At 55.4% G+C, this 21,277-nt stretch overlaps 2 protein-coding genes across 3 annotated transcripts; both read left to right on the top strand.

The window, feature by feature from the left end:
* The first annotated feature begins 764 nt into the window (after positions 1-764).
* Positions 765-10,839, top strand: SIGLECL1 (SIGLEC family like 1). 2 transcript variants are annotated; one of them, XM_017340111.3, is made up of 5 exons: positions 765-974; positions 5,353-5,534; positions 6,732-7,013; positions 7,174-7,279; positions 10,149-10,839. In XM_017340111.3, exons 2-5 carry the CDS (start codon positions 5,510-5,512, stop codon positions 10,486-10,488), a joined length of 753 nt encoding a protein of 250 aa, XP_017195600.3. In that variant the 5' UTR covers positions 765-974; positions 5,353-5,509; the 3' UTR covers positions 10,489-10,839. The 2 variants fall into 2 exon arrangements, with proteins under 2 accessions (XP_017195600.3, XP_069919062.1); XM_070062961.1 differs by lacking the exon at positions 10,149-10,839 and adding an exon at positions 8,992-9,331.
* A 2,377-nt stretch (positions 10,840-13,216) lies between these two features.
* LOC103346671 (sialic acid-binding Ig-like lectin 16) lies at positions 13,217-20,795 on the top strand. Its single transcript, XM_070062013.1, has 6 exons — positions 13,217-13,579; positions 17,846-17,957; positions 18,587-18,916; positions 19,849-20,112; positions 20,305-20,574; positions 20,666-20,795. The coding sequence occupies exons 2-6, from the start codon at positions 17,933-17,935 to the stop codon at positions 20,764-20,766; spliced, it is 990 nt and encodes a 329-aa protein (XP_069918114.1). The 5' UTR covers positions 13,217-13,579; positions 17,846-17,932; the 3' UTR covers positions 20,767-20,795.
* Positions 20,796-21,277: the final 482 nt, after the last annotated feature.

Genomic DNA, 21,277 nt, shown 5'->3' with positions numbered 1-21,277 from the left:
TGAGCCACAGTGTGCATGCGACGGCGGCATCCCGTAGTGCAGTGGGGATTGGAGTCTTGGCTGCTCTGCTGCAGATTCGGTTTCCTACAGATGCGCCTGGGAAAGCAGCAGAAGATAGTTCAAGTGTTTGGATTCCCCACTACCCACAAATCTTCAATGATACCCTAGAAGTTGGGCCAGGCTGAAGCCATGAGCCTGGAAGTCCAACTGGGTCTCTCGCATGGGTGTCAGCGGCCCAATTATGTGGGCCATCTCCTGCTGCTTTCCCAGGTGCATTAGCAGGGAACTGGAGCAGCCAGGACTCAATCCAGCTCTCAGATACAGGATGCTGGTGGCTTCGTCCTTACCCACGACTCCAGCCTCCATCGCTACTTATGGGCTCAGGCCGGAAGCCCTCGGAGGAGGGCGGACCCTGCCCTTTCCTGATTAGCTCTAGGGGCTGTACATCAGCCGCAAGAGGCAGGCGCCCGAGGGCGTTAAGCTCCAATTGCCTCACTGATTGGCTGTGGCATAGCGCATCTAGCTGCTGGTTGGCTGCGCCTCGTCCATCGCTACTTAGGGGCTCAGGCCGGAAGACCTCGGAGGAGGGTGGACCCTGCCCTTTCCTGATTGGCTCTAGCGGCTGTACGTCAGCCGCAAGAGGCAGGCACCCGAGGGCGTTAAGCTCCAATTGCCTCACTGATTGGCTGTGGCATAGCGCATCTAGCTGCTGATTGGCTGCTGGGGTTGCCGCGCACTTCTCGTGGGGGGCGCCAGCAGGTCGGTGGCCAGGCGGTGCGGGGCCTGTGGGCGACCCTGGCCATCGTTGGGAGCGGGCCCGGCGCTGAGACTGCCCAATCTGTCAGACTGCGTATCGCCAGCACACCCTGGGTCTGTTAGGCTGCCTGATTCAGTCCCACATTCCACTGCCTAGAAGATGGACGTGGAGAGGAGAGCGGGCCAGGGGAGAGCTGTGCAAAGCTGGGTGACCACAGGTAAGGGTTCTGTACTTGAAATCTGCTGTCTGCTCCCAGGCACCCCTCGGATCCCCGTCCCTAGCTCCTCCTCGGTTGAGGAACTTGACAGGCACAACCCAAACCCGACAGGTGCCCAAGGCAGGGTGGGTGGGGTACCAGGGATGGGGGTGTCTGGGGGAGAGGTAACTTCGTGGTAACACCAAGGCCAACACACTTCCGGGACCTGGGTCGCAGGAGCACTGTGTAGCCTGCGTTACAGAATTGTTGGAGGTTACAGAGGTAACAGGTGGTGCGAGGGTCGCAAGCCAACCTCAGCAGTTGACCTACTCTGGGGTTTTTGCCACCTCCGACCTACGTGCTACCGAGGCTGGTGTCGTGGCTTCACTCCGGCTAAGCTGTCTTCTATGAAAATACACCCTGGCCGTGTCTCACAAGCTATGTTGTAATAAACCTGGAAATGAGAAATTTAAAATCAACTACTTTTCCTAAACCATGTTCTACCCATGTCATACATCCTTGCTTTGCTATATTCATTCACTATATATATTTATGAGTACAATATATGTGAATTTATGTGTATACACTTACATACAATACACATATATAAAACTTTTATATGAATGACAGGCCATCCAATTTTCACTTAAATGTGAGATATTTCAGGCATACTGAGAGGCATAAAAATGGCTTACCAACATTGTATACCCACCATCAAGCTTAAAACTGAAAACACGACCCCTTTCGGACTTTCTTCTCCAAACACATCTCTCATTTTCAAACCTAGTGATAACTGCTCTCCTGAACCCAACATGGAGTTATAAGGAATTTAACCTTCTCTGAAGAGAGATCTGGCCATGGCCCTTGGCTTCTGGAGGAAATCTCTATGCTCTGAGAGGGCCGTGCATCATAGGAGTGTTACCTCCCCTTGAATTACACTGGATGGTCTAAAAACGTGATTCAGGGAAGGCATGGCCTTCTCTGATTTTATTTTTTTTGACAGGCAGAGTGGACAGTGAGAGAGAGAGAGAGAGAGACAGAGAGAAACGTCTTCCTTTGCCATTGGTTCACCCTCTAATGGCTGCCATGGCTGGCGCGCTGCGCTGATCCAAAGGCAGGAGCCAGGTACTTCTCCTGGTCTCCCATGGGGTGCAGGGCCCAAGCACCTGGGCCATCCTCCACTGCACTCCCGGACCACAGCAGAGAGCTGGCCTGGAAGAGGGGCAACTGGGACAGAATCCAGTGCCCCAACCGGGACTAGAACCCAGTGTGCTGGTGCCGCAAGGCAGAGGATTAGCCTAGTGAGCCGCGGCGCCGGCCCTTCTCTGATGTTTTTAACAACAGGGCTGGTTTGGAGTGGGAGCTAACCAGACCAGGTGGTCTAACAATGTAATTTAGGATGGGGGTTTTGAATCAAGGGATATCAGTTCAACTTCAGGGGGAGCTGGATAATAAGATCAGCCATGGGGGGAAGTCAATCCTGCCCAAGAGATGGGGGCATAATAAAACCTCTAGATGCAGGGCCTGGATGGGCTTCTCTGCCTGGTTATATCCTGTGCCGATGGTTGCGCAACATCACCAGGAAGGTTAAGTTACGCTGTCAGGGACTCCACAGGAAGAGAACGACTTGGAGCTTTGCAGTTGGAACTTTCTCAGGCTCTGCCCTTATCCGTGGCTGATTTAATCAGTATCCATGAGTTGTGAGTGACAGTAACTCTGAGGGAAACAGCTTTCAGTGAATCCTGTGAGTACATCTGGTGGATAAGCAAACCTAAGGGTAGTCCTGAGGCCCCAAAGTCTTGCAACTGATTTCAGAGTTGCGAGTGGTCAGAAGAGACCCCCAAATCTGCAACTGGTGTCAGCAGTGAGGGCATCTTGTGCGGCGTCCCAAGCTTTTCAGTTGGCATCAGAATGGGGTTTACTAGGACAACCTGAATCACTGAACCATGGTTTGTAAAAAGGAAGGGTGTAAGGTTGGGATGACTGACCTTTGATTCCTGGACTGTAAGGAGGTGACCCACAAGCATGGAAATGAGGATTTCTGTAGCCAGTTCCAGGAAGTACAAGCTACCAACGGTTTTTCACAATGATGGATCCAACCCTCAATCATGGATGCATAAGGAAACAAGCTAAATATGCGTTCGCTTGGTTGGTTGTGTCTGTAACAGCTAAAATGACCCTGGACCAAGCTTGGGTTCTGATCAGTTTGAGTGCAGCTGCTAACCTCAGGGCCATCGCTAAAGGGAAAGGTTATGCTGAAGCAACACACAGCAAAGAAGATCATGGTGGCTCACAAGAGAATGAGGAAATACAGGGAGAATTAAGGGGACACGACAAATGGTGCAAATCTTATAAGAAGACATTAGTGGAGTTAAAACAAAAGTCTCTATGGAGCACCCTTGGAAATTAGCTGGACCAATGGGACCTCCCCCCCAACTAGGTCTGCAACACTGAAGGGCCATAGTCAAGACTGCTCTGTTTATCCTAGATAGGAGGAAAGGTTTTTTTTTGTTGTTGTTGTTTGTTTGTTTGAAAGACAGAGTTACAGAGAGAGGTAGAGACACAGATAGGTCTTCCGTCCACTGGTTCACTCTCCAGATGGCCTCAATGGCCGGAGCTGCGCCGATCCGAAGCCAGGAGCCAGGAGCTTCTTCCGGGTCTCCCACGTGGGTGCAGGGGCCCAAAGACTTGGGCCATCTTCCACTGCTATCCCAGGCCATAGCAGAGAGCTGGATTGGAAGAGGATCAGCCGGGACTAGAACCGGTGCCCAAATGGGATGCTGGCACTTTAGACCAGGGCTTGAACCTGCTGTGCCAGCCCCTGGAGGAAAGTTTAAAGTCAGAAGACGAATGTGACTATGAGTAACTGATGTCCCTGAGGTAATGGAACCTATAAGACAAGGGCTGGGGGCTTGGCATATCACTTAAAACTTTGATTAAGACACTCACAATCCATATCAGAATGTCTGGGTTTGAGTTCTGACCCCACTACCCATCCAATCACCCTGCTAATGCACACTCTGGGAAGCAGCAGATGATGGCTCAAAAACTCGCATCCCCGCCATGCATGTGGGAGAGTTGGACTGAGCTCCTGGCTCCAGCCTTTTGTCTGGCCCAGTACCAACTGTTGAGGGCATCTGGGGACTGAGTCAGTAGATGCAATCTCTCTCTCTCTCTGCCTCTCCAGTACATAAAAATGCATAAATAAATAAAGATAAGTGACAAAAAGGCTTGGGTCCCTTGGCTTAATCCCCAGCTGGGACAGAAAATTATATTCATATTAGAAGTAAAATGGTCAGGAGACGGGTAAGAGATATTTCCAGGCTCCCTTGATATGTGAGCCTCATACAATGTGATTCCAAAATCTGTTGGTGAAATCCTAACAGGAGTTATAGCTAGATTGGCAAGCTGTAGTTAGAATGGGCCTGCAAGATTTTACAGGATTAAGTAGATTCAGATGAAAACTGGAATGGCTGAACACTCTACAAGGATGCATTTACCTGAATGTATCATGGGGATGGAAGGTGTGTCTGCTGGAAGGATGTTTCCCCAACCTATGACTGTGTAACAGAAGGCATTTAAATCCTCCCTTCAGCCAGTATTGGCTGAATATGCTAAACAGGAAACCAGTAAGATTGCCCAGTCACACACAGATTATTAACTTAAAACAGTAGAGGACATCTGGTGACCAGAACATGTTAGAGACCCAGTATTTGGTTCAGTTATTCAAATTTTGGAGGACACATTTTGCATATCTAGGAATATTGCTAGTTCCTATCCATGAAGGTACTCAGAAAAAGTCTTGGAATCTATTGGAAGATTTGAGTTGTAGTAAAAGCCAGTGAGTGGCCAGTGCCGCGGCTCACTAGGCTAATCCTCCACCTAGCGGCGCCGGCACACCGGGTTCTAGTCCTGGTCGGGGCACCGGATTCTGGCCCAGTTGCCCCTCTTCCAGGCCAGCTCTCTGCTGTGGCCCGGGAATGCAGTGGAGGATGGCCCAAGTGCTTGGTCCCTGCACCCCATGGGAGACCAGGATAAGTACCTGGCTCCTGCCTTCGGATCAGCGCAGTGCACTGGCAGCAGCGCGCCAGCCGTGGCAGCCATTGGAGGGTGAACCAACGGCAAAGGAAGACCTTTCTCTCTGTCTCTCTCTCTCACTGTCCACTCTGCCTGTCAAAAAAAAAAAAAAAGGCCAGTGAGCACCACCCAGTGGTGAATGCTGAGGTTCTGGGCCAGAAAACTTCCCTTTGAGGGACAGCCAGCTGGCTGTTGGGCTTTGAGACCATGGGAGAGAGAGGAAAGGAGACTTGGTCTTGGGGCTTCACAGAGAACCGTGGCAGGGTCCCCCTGCCCCCAGCTGTTCCTGAAGCTTCACCTGGTGTCATTCCTGCTTCTCCAGGTGAACAGGTCTTTGGGATGACCAAAGGAACAGAAGCTCTCGCCTTGCCAAGGACACGTCCTGCTTTGCCTACTCTGACGTCCCCATCACCTCACTCCTGAACCGCCTGGCCAAGGGCTTCTCCTGCTCCCGGCAGCCGCTGCTGCTGCTTCTGCACATGGGGCTCCCACACGCACAGCCAGGTGTGAGAGAAGGGAAGCAGCGCGGGGGCCGTCTGCAGAAGCCGGGACACGGGCTGGGCGGGTTATGGATCGGTGGTGTGAAGACAGAGGACACCAGGGCACGGGTACCAAATAGCCAGGGTGGACTAGACAGCCGTGAGCCTGGTTGTGGCAGGGCCGGGCTATCTGGGGCGGATTGGCCCGGGAGTGAGATTGGCGTAAGGGTGGCCGTGCAGTTAGAGCAGTAGGAAGACATGAGCCTGAAGGAGCTGTTTCAGCTGCCGCTGGAAGCCTCGAGTGAGTCTGTTCTTCGGAGTCTCCATGGGCATCCTTTCTCATATGCGAAAGACAACATGGAGACAGCAGTGGAGTGGGCGTTGTGTGCCACAGTGCCCTGCAGATCCACAACATTCCCCTTGGTGAGCCAGATGGAACGTCCAAAGACCCAGAACTACTGGTCAGGGGAAATCGTGCCCCTCCTCCTCCCGGGAGCCTCAACACTAATGAAGAAATACCTGCAAACGTTAAGGACCACTATAGGACTCCTTGGTGAAGGTGACTTTTCCTTATGAGTGCATGATATTCACTCAACGATCCAAAGTCCTACTGCCTATTTTATGTAGAGTGGGGGCAGTTTCGAATGTTATTCCCCAGAAAACACCCTAGCAGTCTTGGATTGGGATGGCCACTTGGGGGTGGGGAGAAGGAAGTCGACAAAGGCGGTCTATCTGTTGAATCAGTAACACTTTAGCATCACTGGGCTTGCGGCCCCGCCAGCCTCCAAGCGTTCACTCTCATAGCAATGACACTAGGTTTGGTGAGTACGCTGGTTTTCAACACTAGGAAGCAAAGAGAAAGGAAATGGCTGGCCCAACAAGTGTCACAAATGATCACAACAAAACCAGGAAAGTTGTGGATGGAAGGAAGAGAAGCCGAGGGGGAGCTCAGCTTAGATATCCAGCCTAGGGCAGGTGGGGACCACAGCCGGCATCAGCCTTCATCAAATGCACCGGACGTTCTGCCAGAGAAGGGTGAGTCTTCGTGTTCAGGCCAGAGGAGGGAAGATGCAGGGAGACTTGTCTGTGAGACCCTGGGTCTGGGGGCTTTACAGAGTCTTTCAGAGGCTCCTTGTGAGTCACAGGGAGAAGGCTGGGCCCTGGAGGAAGCAGGGGCGCAGAGGCAGGACACCTGGCTGACTCCTCACACCCCCTCCCCCAGCATCTGCCAGGCTGGTCAACTCCTCTTGCTCCTTGGAGACGACGCTGCAATGCAGCTGCTCCTTCCACGGGACCCCCACGCCCTCCGTGCAGTGGTGGCTGAGAGGCGCCCCCGTGGGTGTGAGCGGCACAGACAGAGGCCCCCAAGTGACTTCCAGCATGCTGGGCACCTGGGCTAACAGCACCATCAGCCTGCGCGAGGAGCCAGAAACAGGCACGAGCCTTGTTTGTGAGGGGAAGAACCCAAATGGGATCCATGCTCTGAGCATCCTGCTGATGTCAGGTGAGAGTGCGGGGCGGGGGTGGGGGCGGGGGCTCGGGCACAGGGTGAGGATGAGAAGCAGGGTGGGGACTGGCGCCCGGGCAGGAGGAAGGGGCAGGGTTGTGGCTCCACATCAGGGGTCTGGGGAGGGCAGCCTTCCTCACCTGCTCCCTGCTTCCAGGAAAGAGCCGTTTGGCTCCGCAGGTCTTCCTGAAGGGGCTGCTCCAGGGTGTTGTCTACGGAAGCCTCGCAGTTACACTGCTCTTCCTCTGCCTCCTCCCGGTCATGTGAGTACATCTCAGTCCATTCTCCGAAGCTAAAGCAAAGCACTCGGTTTGTGAAAAGGATCTGGCGCATGGCTGTGGAGGCTGGGCAGAGCGCGGCACCAGCACCTGCCTGGGTCTTCCTGCCGCCTCACAGCGTGGCAGAGAGCATCACATGGCGATGCTGGTGCTGGCGAGGGGCCTCTTCCTCTCCTTATATAACCACTAATGCCATCAAAGGTTCCCCACTCTCATGGTTTCTTACAGTCCTGCTTGCTCCCCGAATGTCCCAGTTGCAAGCACCATTAGCATAGCTTTGGGAATGAGGTTTCTCACGCATGAGCTTTTGGGGGGCACACGCAAATGAATACCAGAGTTAAAATCCACCCACGGCCGGCGCCGCGGCTCACTAGGCTAATCCTCCACCTGCGGCGCCAGCACACCGGGTTCTAGTCCCAGTCAGGGCACCAGATTCTGTCCCAATTGCCCCTCTTCCAGGCCAGCTCTCTGCTGTGGCCCGGGAGTGCAGTGGAGGATGGCCCAAGTCCTTGGGCCCTGCACCCCATGGGGGACCAGAAGAAGCACCTGGCTCCTGCCTTCGGATCAGCGCGGTGCGCCGGCCGCAGCACGCCAGCCGCGGCGGCCATTGGAGGGTGAACCAACGGCAAAAGGAAGACCTTTCTCTCTGTCTCTCTCTCTCACTGTCCACTCTTCCTGTCAAAAAAATTAAAATCCACCCACAAGCCTCCCCCAAAGCCTGCTACCCAGCAGATCCTCGTGGTAGTACAGACACAGGGACTCCACCCCCACCCCCGCAAGAACCTCAGAGTCTCAAAAGACAAAGAGACTTCCAACGTGGTCATCACAGTTCAGAGCCATCAAGACTAATGCTGCCGGGCATTTTATAAAGGAGAGCCAAGGAGCCCACTGTGATCCTGGAGAAGCCAGGGGAATCCCTGTGACGCTGTCCGGGGTGGGCCAGGAATGCTGAGCTGTCATTGGTTGGAAAGTAGCATATGCCAGAAGTCCACATTTGAGGCATTTCCAGTCTTTGTGTGATGTTAGGTACATTGAGGTAATGGCTGAGAGTGAGGTTGGTGTTAGTGCGTGAAGATTCTTGAATCCTGGCTGAACGTGTTGGCTGGAAGCCTGGAGTGAGAAGGCCAGACTTTCCGGCGGGTCAGGCCAGAGAGCCCGCCGAAGAACCTCTGGCCAATCCAGAAGGCTTAGGCTGAATCTTCGGTTGGGAGCCATGGGGAATGCTAACCTGGGAAGGAAAAATGTGAGCATAGGCAGGCATACGGACCAGAGAAGGTAGGAGGCCAGAGGCCACGCAGGAAGCCGGTGCCAGCGTCAGGGAGCAGGAAAGAGCCAGGCCTTCGCTGGGGCACAAGCTCTCAAGAGAGAAAAGGAGGAGGAAGGGGGCAAGACAAAGTGAGGAGCTGTTTTCCAGGTGTAACCAAGAGGACTTACCGACCAGCAACAGTCTCTCTGTGGTTTGCAAGGCCCTCTTGTAGCTGACCTCAGCTGAGCCCCCACAGCCCGGCAGGCAGGGTTTCCCTACCACACAGCACTCAAAACCCATTCCCGCAGAGGCTGTGTGGATTTCCACAGACAACACAGCAAGCAGGCAGTGTTGCTGGGGTTCAAGGCTGGAACTGCTGGCCAAGAGCAGAGCCCGCCGTGGGATTCAGGGAGGTGGTGAGCCACAGCTGGTCAGAAACTCCTCTCCTCAGAGTGAAACATATGCGAATGAAGCAGACAAAGAAAATCACAGCAATCAAAGCAAAAGGGAGCCCCCAACTCAGAGCAGGCCAAGAACCCCAGAGATCTCTGAAGCCCGAAGAGATGGGAGAATCCACCATCGCCCCAACATCTGAGAGCCAGCCGTTGGTGGGTATCTGTTGGGCCTGGAATCTAGTCTATGAGGAGCACATGAATAAGACTGTGGGGAGTGGCCCATACATTGCTGTGGGGAAAGCATCCCCCCCACCCCCAGTTTTGCCTGCAGATCATCTTATAGTTGGTGGAGCTAAGGCCTGCAGAGGGAAGGAGAGTTGAAAATTAAGAGAAATTAAGGGGAATTGGAACCAACACCCTCCACACACTCGTGCACACCAGCACCCTGGGTCCCCACTGAGAAGAGGGCTGTGGGAGGGGCCCCCTAACAGCTTCAGAGTGGAAAACAGAGGGTTTGGCCTCTGAGTCTGGCAGGCAGCAGGAGAGCAGCATGGGCGCCAGGGCCCGAGTCTGCCCTAAGTGATGGCGATGGAGCCAAACCCAGGTTACTTGTTGGTTTATCACACGGCCTTGGCAGGACTTGGAAGGGACGGTGCCCGAGGCTTCTAGGCCTCCCTGTTATCAGCCACTTATGACTCTCCAGGACTTGAAGTGCCTCGTTCCCTCTTAACATTCGGTGCTAGCAGCCGGCGTCTCTTTGTGAGCAAACCAGGCATCTGCTAGAGTCCACCGATAGTTACTGAAATGCCTCCTCCTTGTCTCTCTGCTGGGATCCCAAAATTGGGTCAGATTCTCTCAGAAGAGTAGCCAGGGTGGTGGGAAGGGCACCTCACAATAAGGGGACTGAGCCAGGGGGTTACAGTGGCCCAGAAGAGAGAGGGACCAGAACTGCCCAGGGAAGCCAGGCGAGACTTCCTTGCGTAGTCTATGAAAAACCCAAGGAATGCCAGGTACCGGGGATGCACAGGGAAGACCAGAGGGAGAAGGCGGGGTTGCAGGCGCCAACTGTGGGATTCTGAGAAAAGGCAAAGCAGTGCCTCCCCCACATCGTCTTAATGTGTGGTCAAAGGGGTGTCCGTTTAAGGTTTGGACACCTCGCTCTAGACCTATTCCAACATTCTCTGATTTCCCCTCTCTGTACTTCTCCTTCCAGGAAAAGCAAGATAAACCGGAGCCGCTTAAGCCGTGGAAACTCCATCATGCCTGGAGTCCTCATTAGCCCCAGAATCACAAAAGCCCACAAAACTCGGAGAGCTCTCAGGAACCCTGGGGTTTGCAATGAACCTGGAGCCCCCAGAGGCCCCTCAGCTCAGAAAGTCCTCTCCACCCCAAGCTGCTCCTTACACTTGTTCCCCATTGACAACGCTCCATCTTGGACTTGCTCCTACGGCCTGCCAAGGCAAACCTACCATGTGTTGTTTGAATCAGCCAGAAGAAATATGTCCCACCCTTGCATGGCATTAAAAGAAGGGAAAATACAGATGAACCTATGAAACAGGCCCAGGGAGAAGTAACTTTTTATGCCCCTCCTGTGTGTGCCCAGTTCCTAAGATTCACACCCGAGAGCACCACGCCTTGAAGCCATCTCATTGTGCCGAATGCCAACTTCAACGCTTAGTGTCCGTATGCCTTTGGAGCAGGCAAAAGGTGGAGAAAGTTTTCAAGATGAGGCGCTGGAGTGTGATCTTGCGGGAGCTTAGAATGTCCTGTATCACAAGAGCAGAGACCCTCCCTCGCCCTGTCTTGTTTTCTGCTTGATCACGAACACCTAGAGTGGTGCTAAAATGTAGAACAAGTTCTCTCAAATGTCTGTCAGACAATTGAGTGAACGAATAAGTTTTAATCTGCTGGCCGGCGCCGCAGCTCACTAGGCTAATCCTCCGCCTAGCGGCGCCGGCACACCGGGTTCTAGTCCCGGTTGGGGCGCCGGATTCTGTCCCGGTTGCCCCTCTTCCAGGCCAGCCCTCTGCTGTGGCCAGGGAGTGCAGTGGAGGATGGCCCAGGTGCTTGGGCCCTGCACCCCAAAAAAAGAAAAAAAAAAAAGAAAAAAAAAAAAGTTTTAATCTGCTGAAAATTTTTAAGCAAACAAGCGATCAGCTATGTAGAGAAAGAGAATTAAAGATGCACTTAGAAGAAGTAAAGAGCCCAGTTAAGAGGTTATTGCGAGATTTCTTGGTCAGGCTGCAAGGCAGGCATGTGGGGATTGAAATTCTAGCATTAGAATGGACCATGGTTGGCCGGCGCCGCAGCTCACTAGGCTAATCCTCCACCTAGCGGCGCCGGCACACCGGGTTCTAGTCCCGGTCGGGGCGCCGGATTCTGTCCTGGTTGCCCCTCTTCCAGGCCAGCTCTCTGCTGTGGCCCGGGAGTGCAGTGGAGGATGGCCCAGGTGCTTGGGCCCTGCACCCCATGGGAGACCAGGAGAAGCACCTGGCTCCTGCCATCCGATCAGCGCGGTGCGCCAGCCGCAGCGCGCCAGCCGTGGTGGCCATTGGAGGGTGAACCAATGGCAAAAGGAAGACCTTTCTCTCTCGCTCTCTCTCTCTCTCTCTCTCTCTCTCACTGTCCACTCTGCCTGTCAAAAAAAAAAAAAAAAAAAAAAAAAAAGAATGGACCATGGTTGTGTGCTGTTGTCCTCAGAACAGATGACAGCCTCCCTTCTGGAGCTGAAATGCTGTCATTTTCAGGGCACAGAAAGAGGTCACCCCTTCCCCGGGGCTGTGTTTGTGAATAAATACCAGTGTGACAGCTACCTCGTGCTCAGGGGGGATGTTGACATCAACCCCCTCCTGATCTTGCGTGAAAGTTCGTAGCTTCCACAGGAACACGAGCTCACAACCTGGTCCGTAGAATGAAGGGAACAAGGGAGACCCTGAGCCTGCCTCTGTGGCCGCCACAGGTACACAGGAAAACAAAGAGATACAAAGCTAGTTTAATATGCTGGTAAATTCTAGGAAGAAAAAGGACAGGGTTGGCCGGCGCCGCGGCTCACTAGGCTAATCCTCCGCCTTGCAGCGCCGGCACACTGGGTTCTAGTCCCGGTCGGGGGTGCCGGATTCTGTCCTGGTTGCCCCTCTTCCAGGCCAGCTCTCTGCTGTGGCCAGGGAGTGCAGTGGAGGATGGCCCAAGTGCTTGGGCCCTGCACCCCATGGGAGACCAGGAGAAGTACCTGGCTCCTGCCATTGGATCAGCGCGGTGCGCCAGCCGCGGCCATTGGAGGGTGAACCAACGGCAAAGGAAGACCTTTCTCTCTGTCTCTCTCTCTCTCACTGTCCACTCTGCCTGTCAAAAATAAAAAAAAATAAAAAAAAATAAAGAAAAAGGACGGGGTAGTATGTGAAAATAAGGGGGGACCCCAGTTCAGATTCCAGAGCCAGAGAAGGCCCCTTGGAGAAAGTGAGTCCTGTGCGACACCTCGAGGATTACTACGAGCTTGCCAGAGAGAGGGACAGCAGACTCCGGCCTCAGAGATGGGAGCCGTTGGGTGGATTCAGCAGCGCAGAGGCTGGCGCTGAGTGGGGATGAGCCGCCGGGGCTAACACGTGCAGGGCCCCGAGGACTCCGGGGTGAGATTCAGCTTCCTGTCCGCACTGATGGAGGGCTAGTTCCCTCTGTGCGGGCTCACGGGAATCTTACCTAGCGGAGGTTTGCAGTTGCTTGCAATTTGCTTTTACTGAAGAAACAAATCCTCCGTGTGGGAGGGAGCGAGGGAGAAACACAAGCTTGGGGAGAGGGAGAGTGGGGGGCTTGGGAGCAGACTGAGATCCAGAGGAGTGGGAGAGACAACGGAAAACAGGCTGAGGACTGGGAACGGGGAGCCAGGATTCCACGTGTTGCATTGGTTGCCGGACGGGAAGCAAAGGAGGGTACACAGGTGATTTCTGGTTGTTTCCGGGGGGGCACAGCACTGGCCATTTTGTTCTTGATCAATGGCTCCCAAGAGCCCTATCGCCTGCTTGTCCCCGCAGATCGGGGGCGAGGAGGCGCGTCCCTTCACAGCGGACCGGCCCGCGTCAGTCTGGGCAGGGGTCTAGAACCCCTACTCCTGACGGCTGGGGGCACCCCCTGCGAACGGTTGCTGAGGCCCGGCTCAGGCGCGGGAGACTCCGTCCTTATCCACGGCCCCTCCCCTTCCCAGCAGCCCCCGCGCACATCGTGAAGCCCTGATTGGCCCCTCGGCAGACTCGCGCATGCTCAGTGGTGCACCTGTGGGGCGGGGCTTAGGGCCCACATCCGGGTGTTACCTCCGGCCGTGGGGAGGTTGTTGAAGCTCAGGCCGCCTCGGGAACTCGGGTCGGTGCTCAGTCCGCTCTCCTCCACGCTAGTCACGCTTGGTCCGTGCCGGTGCACACGGGGGTTCCGCGTGGGAGCTCGCCGGGCTCACGGTCATTAAATCAGTCCAGTTTGTCGCCCGGGAAGGCCAGTTCTGCGGTCACCGCGTCTCTCGCCGTCGGGCACCGCACGGCAATCCGGGAGGACTTCCCGGAAATGGTGCCGCGGAGGCAGCGACCCTGGGCCGCCCTCGGCGTGCTGGCGGCTGAGGGGCCGTGGGAGGCGCCTCAGTAAAACGCTCCCGTTCCACAGGTGAGCGAGTGGAGGCTGCCGGGGGGCGCCGGGCCTGGTTGTTTGGAAGCAGCTGGGACTTCCGGCTGGGATGCGCGACTTGGATTTTTTCAAGCGCGGGCCGCACGAAAGCCTCTGCGTGTTCAGTGTTTGAAAACGCGGATCGGAGCTGTTTCTGAGGAGAAACAGTTGTTTTCGCGTGAGTCAACTTTCTTACGTAACTCTCACCAGGCGGCCGCCAGCCTCTGATTCTGAGAGAAATGTGCGGAAACGAAGTCCTTATTTCTTTAACACATCGTGAGGCGTGTTTTTAAGTGATTGCAGCCAAAATCTAGAGAGACCACAATCTATAGAAACACCCAAAAACCAAGAAAAATGGGGGCACTTGGGATGTCCCACTTTCTATATTGGAGTGCCTGGGTTTGAGTCCTGCCTCCACTTTTTTTTCTTTTTAAAGATTTATTTATTTGAAAGAATTACACAGAGAGAGGAGAGGGAGGGGGTGGAGAGAGAGGTCTTCCATCTGCTGGGTCACCCCCAATGGGCCGCAACGGCTGGACCTGCACTGATCTGAAGCCAGGAGCTTCTTCCGAGTCTCCCATGTGGGTGCAGGGGCCCAAGGCCCTGGGCCATCTTCTACTGCTTTCCCAGGCCATAGCAGGGAGCTGGATCGGAAGTGGAGCAGCTGGGTCTCGAACCGGCATCCATATGGGATGCTGGTGCTTCAGACCAGGGCGTTAACCTGCTGCGCCACAGTGCCAGCACCCTGCCTCCACCTCTGACCCAGCTTCCTACTAATGCGCCCTGGGAGGCCTCCGATGATGGCTCAAGGACGTGGGTTCCTGTCACCCATGTGGGAGACCTGGATGGAAGTCCTGCCTCCTGACTTGAGCCTGACCCGGCCCTGGCTGCTGCAGGCATTTGGGGAGTGAACCAGCAGATGGAAGATATCTCTCCATCTCCCTCTCCCACTCCTTCTGCTATTTTCAAATAAGTAAAAATATTTTTGAGAAGTAAAATAGCATCAGAAACACTGGGGGAGACCAATTAAATCAAGAGGGAGGAGGAGTCTGCTTCCAATTAGGATACAGAAAGCCACACGAGAGTGTCCCTTCCACCCTGCAAGGCAAGGAGCCAGATTATTTGTAAAATAATGACTCTGTTACTCAGAGAGCTAAGCTGTAAGCAGTGATGTTTACAGAATTTCCAGACGGTAACAGCCCCTCCAAGGAGAGAAGGAGCAGGGAGCTGGCTCACCCTCATCGGCGCAAAGGAGGAATCGTCCCTAAAGATGGGAAGAAAAAGCTTCAATTGCAATGAATTATTAAAGACAAAATATGACTTACCTGATGATGCAGGAGAGCCGGGAGTTGCAAACACAAAGGTGTTCCACGCTCATCTTTTTCCCTTGGTCCCTACCAGCTGATGACCAGAGAGAGTAGGGGAAGGGGGACAAGGGTGAGGACTGGAGAAAGCACCCCAGCATGAAACTTGTCCTGATTCCCAGGCCTTACTTCTAAAGCAACAAAAACTTCCGCCTCTGGAGGTGGGAGAGGAAACCTTCGCACCCTCATGGCCCAGGAAGAGATCCACAGCTACACAGGGAGGAGTTCGCCTTCGCAGGGGTGGTGGGGAAACTGCCAAACCCAGGGCCCACGCAGAGCTCACTGGTTCTGGGGAAGGGGCAGGAAACACGCCTCTGCCCAAGGACAGCCAGGGAGACAGGTGCAGGGGAGGTGAGGATGCTGAGAAAGCCTGACCTGCCCAAAGTGAGAGAAAAGCCCCTCCTGGCCACAGCGGTCGGCTGATGGGGACACTCAGGAAGATGAAACAGCCCCTCCCCCCAAGAACTGAGGGTGTGGGGAGTGCACAGACACAGCTCTTCCTGCGTCACAGACCCCAGAGTGTGAACGGGGAAGAAGCAGCCGAATCCGAACCTGCTCACGTCTGCGAAGACCCTGCTTCACGTAAGGCCCCGTTCGCTGGTGCAGTGGGTTAAGGTGGCAACAGATCTTTTGTTAGGGGCAGAAATCAACCCATAACACAAGAGGAGTTAGGAAATGTTTCACATTTTGACTGGCTCGTGTGCTTGTGGGGGCCAAGATGTCCCACAGTCTGCCTTCTGCAAGCCAGAAAGCCAGGACAGTCGGGGATGTGGTTCAGCCCAAGCCCAGTGGCCTGAGACGGACGAGCCTCAGTGCCCAAGGCCAGGAGACGGCGCTGCCCCAGCCCCAGGCAGGAAGCTGTTTGTCTTTCCTCTGCTTTTGTACTCTGTTTGAACCTTGGCTGATGGCCGCCCGCACTGGTGTGGGGACATCTCCTTGCCTCTGTTCTCTGAGTCACTGCCAGTCACTCTGGAAGCACCCTCGCAGACCACGAAATGTTTGACCAGAGACCCGGCACACCCAAGCCCAGTCTGGTTGATGTATACAACTGACGAGCACCCCCGTCCTTTAGAAAAACTCAATAAAATCCTTCAACCTTGAGTAAACCGATCAAGAAAAAGAGAAGACACATTACATGTCGGGAGCGACTGAGCATATCGAAAGATGGATCCCAGAGATATTCAACGACAATAAGGAAATCTACAAGCAACTTTATGCCAGCAAATTTACTGACTTAGAACTCATTGAAAGATAGAAATAACCAAGTTTCATTCAAGAAGAAATAGATAATGCCTGAATATCCCTATATCTATTACAAAAATTGCACTTGGAGCTACACGTGTTTACATGTTTGAAACTAAAGACCTAGGTGACTCCACTGGTGGAGCCCACCAAACATTTAAGGAGTAAGTGTTCATAACGCCAATTCTACGTAATTCTTGAAGAAAATAGGAGAACCAATACTTGGTTTCATGAGGCTGTCATCACTCTGATTTCAAGACCAGGCATAGGACTACAAGAAAAGATGGACCTAACTCCCTCATGATGATAGAAAGACTATACAAAATTTGTCAAAACCAACAGACACCAGCAAGCTTAATGATGACAAACTGAACACATCCATCCAAGATTAGGAACAAGGCAAGGATGAACAGATGCAATTCTATTCATCATGCAGAAGCCCTCACCCATGCAGGAAGACAAGAAAAATAAGTCAACGCCATGCTGGTTGTGGAGCTGATGGTGTGCAAGGCAGGAACACGGAGATGTTGGCACTTTTCTCGCCAGAGCAAGAAGCCCACAAGTCAGACCACCCATCAAGATGCCATGTTATTTGGAGACAAGTTTTCTTTGGATCTGGGATACCACCTGATATCTCTGGGGTCTCCCAAGACCACTTGCTTAAATTGTTCTTCCAAGGACAGATTTGTGTGAACAAAGATTAGGATGAGACACTCCCAGTCATGAATATTCACGTAGAACTGTATTGCAGAGGCGAGGGTCCATGCTCCTTGTGCCAACACTCTCGGCTTCGCAGGGCACCCACCCAGCTTTCTTGAAGCATCTTGTAGCACAGAACAGTATCTTTTGATTTATTGCTGCGGGGAAATGAGCATCCCCTTCAGCGCTTTCCCAGTCTAGTTTTCTTTGTTACGGAAACGGTTTTTCAAAATGAGATTGGGGCTTGTATTGGCTTGGACTATAGGCAGAAAAGCTTTAGAACTCAGTTGTGGTTGCCAAAAGAGAGAGAGAGAGAGAGAGAGAGAGAGAGAGAGAGAGAGAGCAAGCTGAATAAAACCTGTCCACTATAATAATCTTATAGCATGCCCCTACGGGGCTCTCTGGGCAGTGCTGTCACACCGGCCACCCTAGGTGTGAAGGAGCCAGGGAAATAGATGGTCCTCCCCGCCCAACCAGAGCCTTGACCCCCTGAGCATATTTAGTGAAGTCATAGAAGAAGCCAAGGACGGTATCAGATGGGAGCTGCCCAGGGCCACTGAGGAGGCTTCCATCTTGGCTGGGAAGAACCAGGAGGAAGTTGCATTGTGTCTGGAGGTTGGAAGACGGTCTGGAAAGGGAGTGTGGCCTGAGTCAGCCCCGCCCCCAAGTAGGAGTAGGTGGGATGTGTGGGGGAAGGGTTGCTTTTTCTCTTTGGCTTGGAAAGATGGACTTGGGACCATGTAGGGAAGGGGACAAGCCACAGAGAGCTTCGAGCGCACACTCCCTTGAACCAACTGGGACTCATCCGGGGATGACCCTTGTCCTTTAAGGCCAGGCCCCGTGAGGCTCCTAATTTGCAAAATGGTGACTGGCAAGGCAAAGACCCCTTAAAAGTAAGAGCAGACCTCTTCCTAGGAAGACCCCATGCCATTACTGCTGCCCCACCTCTCACCTCTTCCAGATCCTCCCCCAACCCAGGACACCCCGGTCTGAGAGCAGCAGCAGCAGCATCAGGGTACACCCCAGTCGTCTCTGGGCCCTGAGATCCATGGCACTGCCTCTGCTAGGGCTGGGTAAGTGGAGGAGAGACAGGTGGGAGGAGGCTGGGGTGGGCAGGGCGGTGAAGCGGTGAGAAGCTAAAGAATGAAGTGCTTGATAAACAATAGGTAGTAGATGTCATTTTGTGATCTATGATTGGCAGATGACCTGCCACCTGTCCCACCTCCACCATAGTCACCAAAAATTTTGTTGGCTGAGTGCCCAGCCCTTCTGGCTCTGGCTTCTGTCTGAACGCCGTGTCCCTCCCTGCCACACCTGCTCCCTCCGCAACATCACCCGTGCAGTGGGTTATTGAGTCGCGTCACAGAGAAGAGACGCCACATGGTGACCCACAGGCAAGTGCTGAGAGTCCTGGGTGCGGCGACCTGGTGTGGGAAGTGAGGTCCCCGGTCTGGTGATTTTGCCCCTGTATCTGTCACACCCCCACCACAAGTCACACTGCTGGCAGAGACTTCCAGGGTAGCCCAGCGCTCAGGGTAAGCAAAGACACGCGCACCAGGACACTGCCAGGGCTCAGAGCACACCTCCCAGGAGCTGGGCAGGTGCCAAGGTCAGGTTAACCCCTTCAGTGCACAGGTGGGCTACTGCACACAGGTGGGATGCGGCGTGTGCCTGCTCGACAACCTGCCTCTCTCCCCCTCAGGGCTCCTTGCTCATGTTTTGCTGGACGTTAAGAAGGTTCCGGCGGCAGAGAGGCTGTGCGCCACAACGCCCTGTGTATTGGAATTCCCCAGAGAATCGCCCGACAGCTCCGTGATCCTGGGCTCCTGGCTCAGTGGCAGCGCCAGCTCCCCCGCCACCGTCATCGGTGCCGAGGCCAGACTCCGGGGGACGGGGCATCCCGAGGAACGAGACTGTACCCTGCTGGTCCGTGCCACGCCCCAAGGCGACAGCCGGACGTCCTTGCTCCACGCAGATCCAGGAGGGCGTGGAAGTGCTTTCCCGAGGGCGCGCACGGAGCCGTCCCTGGCAGGTGATGGCCGGCCTCCTGCGGTCAGTGGCTCAGACGGGAAGAAACCTGGAAGGGCTTCTGCTAATTGCGTGGGTTCCTCCCCACCGAGCACTGAGCATCAACAAAACCCTAGGTGTTTGATGTTTACAAACGTAACACACGTCATGGGTTTAGCTGGCTATTTCCTTTTCTGATTTTTCAAATCTTTCAAAAATATTTATTTATTCCTGAAAGAGAGAGAGAGAGAGAGAAAGAGAGGTCTTCCATCTGTTGGTTCACTTCCTAAATGGATGCAATGGCCAGTGCTGAGCCAGGCAACAACCGGGAGCCAGGAGCTTCATCCAGGTCTCCCATGTGGGTGGCAGGGGCCCAATGACTCGGGCCATCTTCTACTGCTTTCCCAGACCACAGCAGAGAGCTGGATTGGAAGTGGAGCAGCCGGGACTCGATCAGGCACCCAAATGGTATGCTGGTGTTGCAGGTGGCGGTGTTACCCACTATGCCAAAGTACTTTATTTTTCTATGTAGAAATGGCAGTTTGTGGGGAAGTGGGCCAGAAGCAGTGCCCACTCAGTAGGAGACTAGGGGGTGGAGAGGATGACCACAGGGGGCTGGGAAGGGGCAGAGCCCCCGTGGGGAGCTGGGTGGGAGGGAGGGAGACCCACGGGGGCCAGCACGAGGAGCTCTAGTCGGCGGCACAGGTGAGGACTCGTGGGCCGTGGGGATTCTCAGAGCACTCGCTCGGCCTCACTCAGCCTCGGTCCAGAGTTCAGGTTCAGCCTCTGCTGGGTCTGTTCGCCTGGACGATGGGTGGGCACAGGGGAAGAAAACTCCGATGCTGCGAGGTTGTCGGGGCTCGCGGTGGGAAGGCACCACGGAGCCCAAGGACTTGCAGCTGTGAGGTGTGCCCGAGGGTCCTTTGTCCACAGAGCGCCCCCCGCTCTCTCTTTCAGATCTGACCCCCAAACCAGAGCGCTACGTTCCCGACACCCTCGTGGTTAGGGAGCGGGGGACCGTGACCTGCACCATCGAAGGCACCTGCGAAGGAACCCGAGAGGCCTCCCTGCCCGGGGATGGGCCGGCCGGCTCCAGCAACGCCCCGGCGCTGCACTTCACCCCAAGGCCGGGGGCCCGCGGCAGCCCCCGCAGGTGTCGTCGCATGAACTTGGCCCGGGATAACCCGGCCAGGAGCGGCGAGGTTGAGGTCCAGGTGGTCTGTGAGTGCTGCCAGAGCCTGGGGAACGTGGTGGTCCCGGGAGAAAGACCCGCCCCCGAGGGGAAGAAGGCTGGGGAGCGTTCACGCCTTCCTCTGCAGCGGCGGAGAGGCCGGGGCTGAGAGCAGAGGCAGCGGACCAGAAAGGGAACGTAGGGGGACCTCTCTGACTGCTGACCCTCCCCCCCCGTCCTAGCACCTGCCAGGTTGCTCAGCTCCTCGTGCACCGTGGAGAAGACGCTGCGGTGCCGGTGCGCCTTCCACGGGATCCCCACGCCCTCCGTGCGCTGGTGGCTGGGCGGCGCCCCCGCGGGCGACAGCAGCCTGCCCGCCACTTCCAGCGCGCTGGGCCCCTGGGTCAACAGCACGGTCCACCTCGACGGGGAGCCGGAAGTGCTGAGGGCGATCCACTGTGAGGGCAGGAACCCGTACGGAACCCACACGTCCCGCGTGTTCCTGCTGGCAGGTGAGTGCCCACGGGGACGGCGCGGGGAATCCCGGCCGAGACCGCAGACCCTCGGGAGCAGAAGCACCGCGTCGCTTCCTGCCGCCTCCAGGACGGCATCCGGACGTGTTCCTGAGAGGGCTGCTCCAGGGCGTCGTGTACGGAGCCCTCGCGGCCGCCCTGCTCTGCTTCTGCCTCGTGCTGCTCGCGTGAGTGCCGCGGCCGGCTTCCTCCGCCAGGGGCGGCGCCTGCGCACGCCAGCAGAGTGGGGGGGGGGGCGGCGCCTGCGCACGCCAGCAGAGTGCGGGGCGGGGGGGGGGGGGCGGCGGCGCCTGCACTTCCAGCCCGGCCCCTCGAGGCGGCCGAAGGCAGTTCGATTGCCTGGGCCCCCAGGTGGAGTTCTGGGCTCCTGGCTGCAGTCCGCCCCGCCCTGGTTGTCTCAGGCGTGTGGGGAGTGAACCAGCACGTGGAAGAGCCCCCCCCTCTCTCTCCCTCCCTCTCCCTCCCTCCCTCTCTCTCTCCCTTTTCCTCTCTCTCCCTCCCTCTCTCTCCCTCTCACTCCGTCTCTCTCCCTCTTCCTCTCTCTCTCTCCCTCCCTCTCCCTCTCTCTCTCTCCCTCCCTCTCCCTCTCTCTCTCCCTTCCCCTCTCTCTCCCTCCCTCTCCCTCCCTCTCTCTCTCTCCCTCCCTCTCTCTCTTCCTCTCCCTCTCTCTCCCCCCCATGCC

The sequence above is a fragment of the Oryctolagus cuniculus genome, chromosome 18 (assembly GCF_964237555.1).
Source record: "Oryctolagus cuniculus chromosome 18, mOryCun1.1, whole genome shotgun sequence".
NCBI classification, from domain to species: domain Eukaryota; kingdom Metazoa; phylum Chordata; class Mammalia; order Lagomorpha; family Leporidae; genus Oryctolagus; species Oryctolagus cuniculus.
Note: the sequence above shows the minus strand (reverse complement) of the source record. Positions and strands in the feature narration are given on the sequence as shown.

What these genes read in the sequence shown, in the direction of transcription:
- LOC103346671 (XM_070062013.1), top strand. Translation starts at nt 17,933, where the DNA reads ATGGCACTGCCTCTGCTAGGGCTGG. An exon ending in ACTGCCTCTGCTAGGGCTGG is followed by an intron (nt 17,958 to 18,586) that starts GTAAGTGGAGGA and finishes TCTCCCCCTCAG; the next exon opens with GGCTCCTTGCTCATGTTTTG. An exon ending in CCGCGTGTTCCTGCTGGCAG is followed by an intron (nt 20,575 to 20,665) that starts GTGAGTGCCCAC and finishes TGCCGCCTCCAG; the next exon opens with GACGGCATCCGGACGTGTTC.
- SIGLECL1 (XM_017340111.3), top strand. Translation starts at nt 5,510, where the DNA reads ATGGGGCTCCCACACGCACAGCCAG. An exon ending in GCTCCCACACGCACAGCCAG is followed by an intron (nt 5,535 to 6,731) that starts GTGTGAGAGAAG and finishes CCCCTCCCCCAG; the next exon opens with CATCTGCCAGGCTGGTCAAC. An exon ending in GAGCATCCTGCTGATGTCAG is followed by an intron (nt 7,014 to 7,173) that starts GTGAGAGTGCGG and finishes CCCTGCTTCCAG; the next exon opens with GAAAGAGCCGTTTGGCTCCG.